General features: G+C 27.2%; 1 protein-coding gene across 1 annotated transcript in view; it reads right to left on the bottom strand.

Moving 5' to 3' along the window:
• LOC100212796 (cytochrome P450 4C1) overlaps positions 1-15,000 on the bottom strand; it is a 68,971-nt gene that overhangs the window by 22,490 nt on the left and 31,481 nt on the right. The window contains exon 4 of the mRNA XM_065795505.1: positions 12,581-12,784. Coding sequence (XP_065651577.1) covers positions 12,581-12,784 — 204 coding nt within the window. The remainder of the gene's footprint in view (positions 1-12,580; positions 12,785-15,000) is intronic.

Raw genomic sequence — 15,000 nt, 5'->3', positions numbered from 1 at the left:
TAAAGTTACTTTGTATTTTTTGAATGGAGTTTATGTGGTGATAACAGAAATCAGTATAAAGAGCACAAATTTATATGCAGTTATTAGCGGCTCTTATTTAACTAAAACGCTAATAAATTTTTTATGTAGTTAAAATATTATCATCTCGCATAAATATTAGGGTGAGGTGAAATTTTAGGTGAAAATATAAATAGTAAATTATTGATATGTAATGGCAACAAAAAGTTGCCTTTTGATGTGTTCAAATAAATTAAATAAAATTTCCTTAAAACTTTTATTTCTTCAGCTGCCTCAAGGGGGTCAAAGTTACTAAAAAATAGCTATTTTTCATGAAAACACCCTGTTTTAGTCATAACTTTCATTAACAAAATTTTCAGTTATCTGAGTAAGTCTGTTGTTTCCTTAAGTTTGTATACAATTCACTACAAATGAGAACAGCAGTTTGAATAAGCATTTAATTTGCACAATGAAATGGAAGAAATGACTTGATCAATTGAATTAGAAAATTAATATCAATTGAATTACATGACAAAGTCATTTCATACAAAAATACATATAAACAATACATTTTGTATTGTCTAATACTTGTTAACTTTACGTTATAATGATGTAAAATGTGTTTTATTAACCTTTTTATAGTTATTATTTGTCACAAATTGTTTTACCAACATATGAAGATGTAATGAAACATTACTTGTTTGTAAAACATTAACTGAAACCAAAAGCCGCTACGAAAGAACCTACTATCACAGAAATCTCTGAAAAAGTTGTACATATTGTTGGAAAAATATCGTTAAAAGTGTCACCACTGGTGATTACTCATACACCGGTATTAGAGATGTTAGACCTTGGCCATGGTCTTGGCCTTGGCCTGGCCTTAAAGACAAAAATTGAGGCCTTGGCCTTGGTCTTAGCCTTGAAAATTTTGGCCTTGGCCTTGATTGTTTTGGCCTTAAAAAAAAGTACATGTTTTCTTATTGATTTTGTTGAATTCTGTAACCTTTGTCTATTTTTACAAAATGTAGTTTTATTGTCATAGCACATGCTACTTACAGTTTTGTTAATGATTGGCCTTAATGTAAGGCAAAAATTGAAGTCTTCGGTCTCGAAAATATTTGCATAAGCCTTGGTCTTGCAAAGTCAAAAGCATGTATCTTTAATAGAACCAGCGTCTAAATGCCTTAGGCACTTATCACCATCTGGAATGTCAGCCTATTTGATAAAAAGTTCTATAGCCAACTTTATAACTATCAAAAATATAAACGTTAAGAAGTTTGTAGCTGTTAGATGTGACGGAACTGCCATAAACACAGTAATTAAGAGTAGCACAATAAGGCTGATGGAAATAAAATATAACAAACCGTTGCAATGGTTGGTTTGCCTTTTGCATGCAAACAAACTTCCTTTTCGCATCTGCTAATTTATTCGGATGAATCAACTACAGGATCAAAAACATTTTCAGGCCCAATTGGTAAGGCACTTGTAAATTGTGAGAAATTACCAGTTGTTGAATTTGAAAAGATTGATGTAACTCTTCCAAAAGTTGAACTTTGATTTGATTTGAAGATTTGAGCACAGTTCAAAAATATATGTGGGAAATGGGCGAAGCAATACACAAAGGTGAGTGTTCACTAGCCCTATCAAAAAAAAACTCCAGGGGGTACTAAACCACTCTCAATGGCTGACAACAGCGAATAGACTTCTACGGTTGTATGTAGCGAGCGAGGATCCATCAACCAATCTGACCCATTTAGTAACTTATGTTGTGAGAGTTTAATCTCCTGTTTGGTTTAGTATTAAGATCAAGCATCTGTCATGCAAAGACAATGCATGACATCTTTTTAAACTTATTTAACAGCCACAACTATTTTGCTAATCCAGAAAATCTCTTACTAGCAATGATTAGTGACAAATGTCAACACATTTGTGATTTAGGATTAAGGCAAATTCTTAAAACGCGACTGAAAAAAGATCACAAACTGTGTACTCTCAGTTTACCAAAGCTTAACTTAGATGCACATGATTACATAGACCTCGTCAACTGAGAAGACAATAAAATAACTAAGCCACCATTGACAGCTGATGTGTCCGAGGAAGATATTCAATTCTTTTTGAAAAGTGGCGGACAATCAACAATTGAGTCTGAAAGACTTCCTGCCATATTCAATTGGTGGAGCGATGTGTCAAGCTCATAACTAAGGCTTCGCTGGCTGTATATGGAGAAAAATCTCAAGATGGTTTTATTCGATTGCATGCCTCATAATGCCAGTGTTTAACACAAAGTCAGAATATCGTGCCTGCAAATGAATAAAGTTATAGAGTGTAATGACAGATTTTCCAAAACTTGATTATGTATATTAAAATAAATAATGAAAAGATATTTTTGTTGCATCCTTTAACTTGATGTAAATTTGCTAATCTGCCACAGTGACGGAGAGGGGAAAGGTCATGTCCCCCCAGATTTAGTTTAAAAAGAACTTTTTTTAGATTTTTACAGAGTCAGTGTTTAGAGTAGAACTTATAGACATTTATAAATTTTTTTAACGCATTAACCCCAACCCCCCTCCTCCCTTCTTTTCCCCTGCAGAAGTGGAATTTTGATTTTCACGCCGTGGAATTTTGATGATCTTATAAGGTCATCAAAACACGTTTATATTAGATGAAAATGAATGACATATATGTCATTTTTATTCATTTATTACAATTTTTTTGAAAGTATTTGACAAAAAAATATAGTCTTTAATAAAAAATTTTGGCTAAAACAGTCAGTTTTCAAGAAAAATACCAACTTTTAGTAACTATGTTACCTATGAGGTAGCTGAAGACATTGAAATTTAAAGTTTTTTTAATGTTTGAACACTTACCAAAAGACAACTTTTTCCTGCTTTTACATATAAGTATTCTTCTTTTAATTTTTTTACTGCACCCTAATTAATATACCTGTGGCGCAAAACTTTTATGCTAAAATAATGAAATATAATTTTGCATCAAGAAAAAAATATTAGCAAGAAGTCCGTTTCATTTTTCTTTGAAAAACAATGCATAGAAACATCTAGTTTTGACCTTGTATAGAGATTCCATTTTTGTTTAATAAAAGCATGCTCAAATTACATAGTATTTTTCATTAAAATTTCCTAGTTTAAAGTCTTAAAATTGCAGTGGTTTTAATTGCTTTTTTAAAGAAAAAAAAACCTAGTAAAAACTTTTAATATTATAACAATACTAAATATCTTTCTGCGATTTAAACTCAAAAAATTGGTAATTTAATAGTTTAAAGGTCTGAGTTATTAAATTGAAAAAAAATGAACTAATTTTCTTTTTTTTTTTAATGCCCAAAAAAATAGCAGTATTACTCAATAAAAAACGGCTTAAAATTTGATTATTTTATAATAAGTTTTGCTAATAAATTATTATATTCCACAAATTAGCTCTAAATGTCAAGAACCTTTTTTTTACTTAAGACTAATTTTTGATCTAATTTTAAGTGCTCATACTATCATTTGATTTAAGTAGAGCTCTGTGGTTTTAAAAAAGTAGTTTTTGCTACTTTTTTAAAACCACTGTGTTTTTAAGAAAAAAAATTTTGGTGCTCAAATATCTATTTTAATCATTATTAGTGGTTATTTATTAGTATTATTATTAGCAGTAAATTCACATTAATTTTGAATCCAGCATTATAACTTTTGAAAATATCCTAATTATCGCTTAAGTTGCTCACAATACTCTTATCTATTTATTATTGAAGTTCTTCAGGTGTAATATATATCTATAACACGTATAGAACTACAATAATGCTATATTTTGTATTTTAAAAAATTAAATAAAGAATTAAAACAAAAAATTTAAGAATAAGGATTTAAACCACTGCATTGCATTTCAGAAACACTGCTAGCTATCAACATTGGCCACTAAGGCGTATTGTCCATTTTAAAACTATAATTGGATTAATAAACGGTTTTATAATGAAGGTATAAAATATAGAAAAAATAATAAGAAAAGCTTTATAATAAAAAGTTTTAGTACCATTTAATAAACAAAACAATTTATAATACGGCAAATGAGCTTTCTTTAAAATTTTTCATTTGTTCTAATATATAATACCTTTATACTTGCTATGTATACTTGCTTTGTACTTGCTATATATATATATATATATATATATATATATATATATATATATATATATATATATATATATATATATATATATATATATATATATATATATATATATATATATATATATATATATATATATATATATATATATATATATATATATATATATATATATATATATATATATATATATATATATATATATATATATATATATATATATATATATATATATATATATATATATATATATATATATATATATATATATATATATATATATATATATATATATATATATATATATATATATATATATATATATATATATATATATATATATTTATATATATATATATATATATATATATATATATATATATATATATATATATATATATATATTTATATATATATTAACATTTTTGCTTCCGAAAAGGTTGTAAGCAACCACAAATTACAATTGTAAGTTACTGGAAGAGAAAAGATGAAGATTGTAGAGCAAGATAACGATTGACAGATAACTTAAAGGATTGCAAATTATATGAATAAGGAAATCAAGATAAGGAAGCGAATTCTAAAAAACTAATGTTCGAGGAAAAAAATTAGACAAATAAAAGTTTTTGGAGCACTTAGGATTCAATTACTTGTCATTTAATTAAGGAGACTTAATTGAATGACGAGTAACACGAGAATGATATTTATTAGATGGCACAAGAGACACTAGCTCTTCAGAGCAGTGTCCATGATAGCATTTGTAGAAAAAAGAAAGAGAGGCAACATTATGACGATGTGATAATGGTTGGAGGGCGGCTGCAAGAGCAGGTTCAACTATGTTTACAATGCGCTTTTTCACCTTGTCTTAAAAAGAAAGGGCATCATTATAAAATCCGCGCCAGATATGGCAACAGTATTCCATAAAAGGCCAGATTTGAGATTTATAGAGATAAATAATAGAATCCAAAGTAAGAAAGCGTGGAGCTCGATAAATAGATGCAACCTTAGCAGATGCTAATTTTGCAACGGTTGTTATACGGTTTCCAAGTAAGATCAGAAGTAAGAGTTAATCTTAGTAGATGAAGAGTAGATGACTCATCAAGTACATTACCATTCATAAATAAAAGAAGATCTAAATTATTGCTATAACGATTGGCTGAAAAATTTTAGTTTTATCGGAATTAAAGTTCACTAACCACTGAGCCCCATGCTGTAGCAGAAGTGAGATTCTTTTCAAGCTCAAATGCCACCTCCAAGCAATCAGAGAGTGTTGGTTTCTTATCATGAAAGAATAAATGGTAGTACATCAGCGAACAATGCCATCCTAAATGTGAGAATATCTGGAAGATCGTTAATGAAAATTAAAAAGAGTATAGGGCCAAGGATGGAACCTTGAGGAACCCCTGAAGTTACAGAATAAGAAGAAGAGTGCTGTCCATTAAGGACAACTTATATAACTACGATTGGAAAGGAAGGATTTAATAATCTTAAAGATGTTACCATATACATCGTAAAAAGAAAGCTCAGAAATCTCAAGAGCGATAGCTTAAATCCTTCACCTTCGTCTAATGCAAGATAAAACCTAATGGTTATTACTGTTAGGAAATCAGCTGTAGAACGAGAAGATTGAAATCCATATTGATGATCAGTAAGTAAGTTATTAGATTCAAAAAGATAGATTAAGTGTTTGTTAATTGAAGATTTAAAAACCTTGCTTACGATAGGAAGAAGACTGATGGGAGGGTAGTTAGACAAGAAAACTTCTGCAAGGCTATAACAGGTATGTTGCCCAGGTCACAAGCTGTAGAAGAGTCTAAGCAGGAAATCACTTTAGATACAGAAGCTGGAGTGATATGAATGCCAAGCAATGGATCAACCTGTTTGATGGCTATATCAGGTAGAATGCAACTAGTGGAATCAAGAGCTGATATTGATGAAAAGTTCACAGCAAACAATTTAGCTTAGTCTTTAGGTAAGGTGATAAAGTCTGAACCATTTAAGAGAAGTAGAATAACAGATTTACCCTTATTATTGATACTATAAGAGATTCTCCAGAAGTCACGAGAGCCTAATTTTTGTGATGAAATACAAGATTTCATGACCTGAGAACAGCGAGCTTTGGCATTGGACAAAACTTTTTTATAATGGTTTCTAGCAGTAATAAACAGACATCTGTTTTCTGGAGAATTGTTTTGCTGATAGATATGGAAGTAATGGTTTAGATTGGCAAATGCAGCAGCACAATGCGAGGAAAACCATGGAGAAGAGTGAGGCTAGATGTGGAATTGTCAAGAGGAAATAAAAGATTCCATGCCAGCCTGAATCCAAGAAGTTATGTAAGAAACACATTTGTCAACAGGAAGACAAAAGATTTCTTCCCAAGGGTCATTACGAAAAAAATCACAGAAAGAGTCCCAGTCACCTTTAAGGTAGTTGTAAGAGGTACGATGATAGGGGTGATTCAGATAATGAAGAAGAGTGAGATAATAGTTTTAGAGAGATATATATATAAAGAACTTTAAAAAAGTTTTTTTTTTAATCTTTTATTTTCATTTGTTATAGTTTATAATATCTTTATAGGGCAAATTCTTTTTTCCAAAAGCTACTTTGACAGGTTAACAAGACTTTTTCAAATTACAATCCAAGTCTAAAATTATACAAGCTTGATAACTTTTATTTAAATTTCTTGATACATTTAAAACAAAACAAAAATAGTTTATTTAATAATGAGAATAAAAGGAATTGAAATAAGAATTTTGAAAGAGACACTATTAAAAAATTCAAAACAAATTTAATGTTTTAAATATTGCAATTATATGTACCTTTATTGGAAATTAAAGCAAAATAATATATTGTAACTTTTAAAAACACTGATAAAAAAAATATTCACAAATAAATCAAAACCTCCATAAACTTATTCTCTCAGATAAATACTTTACACTTGAGGTAATTTTTTTAACGTCATACAAACATCACAATCATAATAGTCAGACATTGAATCTAACTCTACACAATTTTCATGTGCCCATTTGTTACTTGGAATGCACTGAATCCAGTCTTCAACAAATTTTCCTCCACACATTATACATTTAGTTTTGTTTTCAGGATTTTCATAAAAAACAAGTAGCAAATTTTTTTTTTCCTTTATCTTTTTTTTTTTTTAATTGATTGAGTGAGTTTAGGAAGCTTCCCATGCTGAGATTTTCACTTTTTTGAGTTTTTTTTTCTAGAATTTAACTATTTTTTGAGAAATTGTAGGAATCGGGGAATCTAGCAAATAAAACATTTATAACATCAGATACTGCAGATTTTGTAGTTGCATTGAAAGTAAATGAACTTTTCAAAAGGTTTGCTGTGATATAAGGTGTAGTAAAAACAAAAATAGCACTAGAGGTTATATTGGTAGAATAGATCCTTTATTACTTATAGATCATGTATTACCGATGTCTCTTTTACTTGCTTTGTTGTTGCTTTTTGATTGCACAACTGCGATAGGAATATCTATTATCATAAATGGTAGATAATCAGAAACTACAATTATATCTAATAGAAAAATGCCAGTACATTCATATTAACTTTAAGTTATTTCATAGCATCCAATTTTAGAAAACGCACTGGATACAAGATCAGCAATACCATCTTCTGAAACTTTGGCTCTAGGATTCATCCTTGCCTTAAAGAATTTCAAGAAAGATCTGTGGTTGCAACTTGCGGAGGGGCATTAAGCATGTAAATGTGATAGTTTCTAGCATATTCATAACTGATAATTCTGTATGTGATGTATGCTTATCCAAAATCAAAAATTTATCATTATAAATGTTTTGAAAATGTTTTAATTTAATACAAAACTTGATTTGACTTTATTTAGGCTTTTAATTCTGTTATAAAGTGTACAACGTGGCAACTGATATTTTTTAAAAACACTTAAATTAGATGATTTTTTCCTCAGTTACCATACTTATTACTAAAGTTTTTTCACTTGAATTAAACCTATTAGACTTCTTCAGTTACTTTTTTTGGCTATGAAAATAATAAATATACGGTCTCTTGTAACAAAATAAAAAAAAAACACTAATAGCATAAATTTTATTTATAAATGGGATAAGTTGTTCGTAGCTACCCTCCAAATATGTGTCCGTACAACCTGTTTATACCTACTTTAAATATTTTTAAAACTAGTCATTAAAGAATAAAACAAATCTATTCTAATCTTTAATATAGTAGATAAAAATTTTTATCATAAATAAAAAAGAAGTTAAACATATACCAAAAAAATAGACATGATTATAAGTGAATCAAAATCTGATGGTAGAAAACAATATCTTGCACTACCATCTTATTGCTTTAGAATATTGAGGCAGATTTTTTGCATTTATGTTAAAATCACTAAATAAACGTTGTTATGGCATTCAAAACCAAATAGCATCCTTAGATTTGCTATTTCCGGGGTTACACACCATCTGGGGCTACCCGACTTTCCCTTACATGTTATGTATTTAATATCTAGAGAACTTTAAAAAAGATTAAAACTGTATATTAAAAAATCTTAAAATAATAAAAATAATGTGTAAGCATAAAGATTTCAACCACGGCGACTCACTTCAGAATTGCTGCAAGCTAATGACTTTGGCCCCTAAGACGTATTGTTTGATGAAAGTTTTAGCAATATTTTAAAAACATAAGTTATTATAAAACAATAAATAAATGCTATAAATCAAAATAAAAGAGATGTTGCCACAATGCGGTTTTAAAGTAAAACAGTAAAACTATATATTTTTACAATATATGGTTTTTTGCAAATATAAAAGTGTATGCAAATATATAACTTATATCAAATTTTTATTATTACATAATAAAAAGTTGATATAAGTTATATATTTGCATAAACTTTTGTTCACATTTTCTAATTAAAAAGTGTGCAACTATTTCCCACCATTACCTCTGTTGCAATGGCTGACAACTGTTTTGTGTCAAACAGGCTCGAAAGGACCATACTTCAACAGCATTAAGTTCATAATTACTATAAAAAAGACAGCCACTGTCCAGTCAAGTAACTGCTAATAATTGCAAGAAATTCAAAAGCCAAAATAAAACTTGCAAAAAATCATATTAGTTGGACATTTAATAACTGATAAGTCTTTATCTCTGATGAATTTAAGTTTATTCTATTCAATAGTGACAGAATTAGGGATGTCAGCATCCAATATGAGGCAGATTCAATCTAAAATATCAGTCACCAAATTTTAAAGATGTAGAAGGAATTTTATGGTTTGAGAGTGTTTTAGTCATTACAATAATGGTCGAATTCATTGCACAGAAAGTTTCATGTACCAGATAGCATATTTAGACATCACAAAGAATGTAATGCTGCTACATTCAAAGTATAAAAAAACTTTTAAATGGATCTTATAACAAGTTAATAATTCAAAACATTGTATCAGATTTGTTAAGGATCATTTGTAATTACAAAAAATCAAAGCTCTTAATTGACCTCCACAGAGCCTAGATTTCAATCCTATTTAAAAAATCTTTGGGAATAATTAGTCAACAATTAGTTGAAAGAAAATCAAATAACAAATTATTCGCTTTGATTAATCACAGTATAACATTTCACAGAACATTCTTGTTATTCTAGTTGATTTGATGCTTTGTTGCTTTAATACTGTTTAAGAGGAATGGATATTTAACTTGTTTCTTGGCGCAGTTCGCCCTCCAGCCCTGTTAGTTGAGATTCATGTTTCGGAGTTATAGAATTAAGATAGCATTGTAACCACAAAAGTAGCCTCATTGACTGTCGTGGCCTTCTTGGCCTTGGGGAGGTGAATAAATAATATATATATATATATATATATATATATATTTATATTTATATAAATATATATATATATATATATATATATATTTATATTTATATAAATATATATATATATATATATATATATATTTATATATATGCATATATGTATATATATATATATATATATATTTATATTTGTATATATATATATATATATATATATATATATATATATATATATATATATATATATATATATATATATATATATATATATATATATATATATATATATATATATATATATATATATATATATTTTATATATATATATATATATATATATATATATATATATATATATATATATATATATATATATATATATATATATATATATATATATATATATATATATATATATATATATATATATATATATATATATAGCATACACTGTCTTTTGAAAATATTTTATTGTAAAAATTAAATTTTATTAGTTTTAGTTAAAATTTCAGTTTTTTCAGAAAAAACAATAATCAGTTTAGTATTTTTTTAAACTTTAAAAAAAGTTTTAAAAAATTCTAAACTGATTATTGCTTTTTCTGAAAAAACTGAAATTTTAACTAAAACTAATAAAATTTAATTTTTACAATGAAATATTTTCAAAAGACAGTGTATGCTATATATATATATATATATATATATATATATATATATATATATATATATATATATATATATATATATATATATATATATATATATATATATATATTATAGCTTTTGAATTGAAATTATATTATGCACATGAGGAAAATATTTCAGCTTATTTGAGAAAAGAGGTTTGCGCGAGTAGTATATGGCTCATGCAAAGGTATATTTTTTCATAAATATAAATCACTTTTTTTTTTTTTTTTAGGATTAAGATTGGAAAAATTAAAAATTCTTGTGTAAACATCAAATAAAAAAAGAAAAAGTTTGAGTTTCAGAATGACTTTTTCGCTTAGAAAAAGTTTTTGTTTTTTTGCTTAACAGTCAATAGGCCGAGAGAATAAAAATAAGCAACTACGTGAATAAAAGTGTTAAGAAATTGATTTTTTTTTTAATAATGAAAAAGCTTTAACTCATAAAACAGCGAGTAACTGCTTCAAATTTTTTAAGCACCAATAATAGTTGCTTTTAGTTTTGTTTTTTGATAATTGGACATTCATTTTAAATTTTTTATACTTATTTTACTGTTTTTTGACTCATTTGCTTTTTAGTTTTTACTTTTACTCAAAGCAATTGCTTGTGAGCAATTGCTTTTTTTTATGCATCCAGCCTAATATAACTAAAAATAAAGTTTACAAAGTTGCTTATAAAAGAAAACCATTACTACATTGACTAAGATGAAAACGCAAAATCAATTTTGAAAAAAATCAATAATTGCATAATAAACTGCAATGCTTTTTTAAAAGCACGGTTATTGCAAAAACACCTTTGACGTCATGGTAAACAACACTTGTTATCTATTTACTCTAGCAATATTAAAGACACAAGCATATGCTTGTAATAAGTATAAAATCAAATTTTGTATTTAACAAGGAAATTTTTAATGAATAAACAGATAGCTTGTGCATAAACCCAAACCTTTTGTAAAAAGCTGTCCAGAAGAGCTGATTGCATGGCTTGCCATATTCGTTTTCAGTTATTTTTTTTCTTCTTTTGCACTCATTTATTCCATCTGAATCCAGTATATACTTCCACATAAGCATTTAAGTTGGTAAACATCCCATTTGAGCTCCGAGGTAGTTTTGTTGTTGCATTATATGGTATTTAAAAATAAAGAAACAAACTTTTTTACAAAAATTAATGTAACAATTATGCTATTTTATCGGTTTTTATATTTTATGCCTTATAATGTCTTCTTATAAAAATGGATTGTTTTAAGTAATATTTTCACGTTTTTTTATTACCTGATAATGCTGAACACAATAGTAAAGATGAAGATACTTAAGATTAAAAAAAAAAAGTAACCATATTTATAAAGTTTTGCTGTGTTTAAATAATAAATATAGTTAAATCCATAAAAATTAGTATGGGATAATTGAAAATGATTGACAAAAGTAAAACTTTAATGGAGGTTAGGTTATTTAATAAAAAATAAATAACCAAATTCAAAAGCATTTACATATAAAATCGAAAATTCCGATTTTCGATTTTATATATAAATGCTTTTGAATTTGGTTATTTATTTTTTATTAAATAACAGATAATCATGCCAAGAGTATTCCTTGGGGGCTGGAATAACTTGCATCAACATAGTTACATTAAAATTGTTGTTTTTAGTAAGCAATGTAAGACAAAGTTGGACTTTGAATTAATTTTTACACAGATGCTACTTAAATTTAGTGTTAAGGACTCAACTGGTTTAATAATTCATGTAAATACATAAAAGTAAAGCAGCTTAACACATGCGCTAGAATATAAAAAAGCTGTTTTGCTATTACACATGGCATTATAAATGACTCAGTTTAAGCTTTTAATCTCTCAGTAAAAATCTTTTTAGAAAAATAAAATTAAAACTACAAAAATACAAACACTATAATCTTATACTAAAACAATACAATAAAAATAATCTTAAAAGTTTAAAATAAAAAATATATAAATTAAAAATATTTTTACCGTGCCAAGCATGTACAAACACCATTGTATTGCAATAGAAGTCGTTTCGTGACCAGCAATTAAAAGCGTCATTAGATTGTCTTTAATCAAATCATTTGTCATTATGCTACCTTCTTTTTGTTGATCTTTTAAAACAACTGTTAAAAAATCTTTTTGATCTGTTGCTACTCCATCTTCTATTTCTTTTTTGCGTTTATTAATAAGCTAAAAATAATTAAGAATAAAGTAAACAAAAATAAAAACATTAAGTTAATAAAACACAAAAACTTAAAGAAAGCCCTTTTATCTTTATTTAAAGCAAATGTGAAACTTAGTTTGGAAAGCAACACATAAATTAATGATGATTTAAATTATTAACTTGTTATCAGATATTTTGAAGTCTATGCATGTTTAAGTATATATTTTAACATTTTTGGCTAACGAATAATAACGAATTAATATTCTCTAACAAATACAAAGCTGATGCAAGAAGAAATAAATTTAGGGCTTGTCACAATATTATACAGTGTAATGTTAAAGTATAACACATATATATGTAACTCAGTTTTGATATTTATAATATTCAAATTGAATTGCCCAAATAGAATACTTTGAATAATTGCATAGCAATTAAATTTAATTTCTAACCAAATAAAAATCGTTTAAACAATACTGCTATGACAAATTGACAAATGGACCTTAAAATTGGAATTAAAAAAATATACTTTTTATTACTTATTTCTTAAAACAATCATATATACAACATAATAGTCTTTCGTTTGCTTTTTTTAATCATTTCCAGGGAACAATTGCTGATTGGGGAATTTCTTAACATAATTTCTGGCCTTTTTAATGATATATTAACTAATTTTAATAACAATCTTAGAGATTTTGTAGACAAGATATACATAAATTGATTAATAGATCACTTTAGTAAATAAATAATGTTCTTACAAAATTATTAATCAAAATTATGCAATATTGTAGTTCACAAATAACACGGGTGACTTTTTTCTCAGCAAGAAAGTTTCTGACTGCAGCAGACACATGTGGCCTGGCATTATCATGCTGATCGAGCATTGCGTTCCATATTACTCTTTCCAAGCCTTTGTTAACAAAATTAGAATGTATATTTGATAGGAAAAGCATGTACACTTCTGAATTGACTGATTGTCTATTTGGAAGTACCTCAACATAGGCCTTCCATCAAATGAAATAGCACAAACCGCCATACTTTTTGCATCAAATTGTCATCTCCTGATACGTTTTGGAGCTTCTTCACCCTTTGAAATTAAAGCACAGTTACTGCATTTGCACCTGAACGATCTGTGGTAAATCCACTTTTCATCCACAAAAATTAGACGTCATTCAACATTAAATTCATCTCGTAGAATTGTCAGAAATTTATGCAGATGTTCAACCTGAATTTGTTGATTTGCTGGGGTGAGGCCATATGGGATCAATTGTGAACAAATTTATATTTTCATCAATATTTTGGTAATTATTGAATAAACTGAACCAAAAGAAATGTTTACAACATCACAAGTTTGCTCTATTGTTAAAAATGTGTCTTCATCAAGCAGTTGTTAAATGATCTCTATGTTGTCTATAGTTGTTGAGGTACTGGGTCTACCTGACCTCAATTCATCTAAAAACTGACTATAATCACTTATATTTGATGGAGAATACTTTTGGTAGTACTTGTATACTGTTTGAATGGAAGTTGCATCCTCGCCCCAGGCAGTAGTTATAAATTTGTGAGCATCAGATGGAGACTTCTGATTACGACGACAAGTCTCATTTAACAATCTAATACCAACTTTGTCAATTTGCATTATAGCTTTATTTATTCAAATAATCTAAAATTATAAATATTTATTTTATTAAGCATATATGTACATAAGTTAATGTTAAGAATATCTATAAAAAAGTTCATTAGCAAGAATATTAAAACACAAATTATATGAACTTTTTGATAATACTAATATTAATGGATAGTTATCAGCTAAATAGATACTATGGTTAACAGATCAGCTAGATTTTTGATGATATTAGCCTAATATCAAATTTAAAGCTGTATTTGTCAATAATCTCCTGAAATATGTTCACTATTTGAGTATTATTAGCTAACATAACCCTTTTGATTTCAGCAACAGCACTTTTGTTCCAGCATCAGAAATCTAGTGACTGTTACAGATCCTGTAAACAATAGTAGTTTTCCAAGCCAAAGCCATATCAATACCAGACAAAATGAATTAAATTTGACCATTTTAAAATAAATATAGCCTGGTCTTTGCTCAGCATTTGAGACCTACACTAGTTCAAAGACAAGCTTTTATTGCCTCACCTTTCCCATCCTTTATGAAAAGGTTCACTTTCTCCCACTTTTTATTACCTCTCTTTCCTTGATGACTAACACTTAATTTTACCTATTTGATTTC

Source organism: Hydra vulgaris, chromosome 04 (assembly GCF_038396675.1).
Source record: "Hydra vulgaris chromosome 04, alternate assembly HydraT2T_AEP".
Taxonomy (NCBI): Eukaryota; Metazoa; Cnidaria; class Hydrozoa; order Anthoathecata; family Hydridae; genus Hydra; species Hydra vulgaris.
This window is presented reverse-complemented; position numbering and strand designations above follow the sequence as displayed.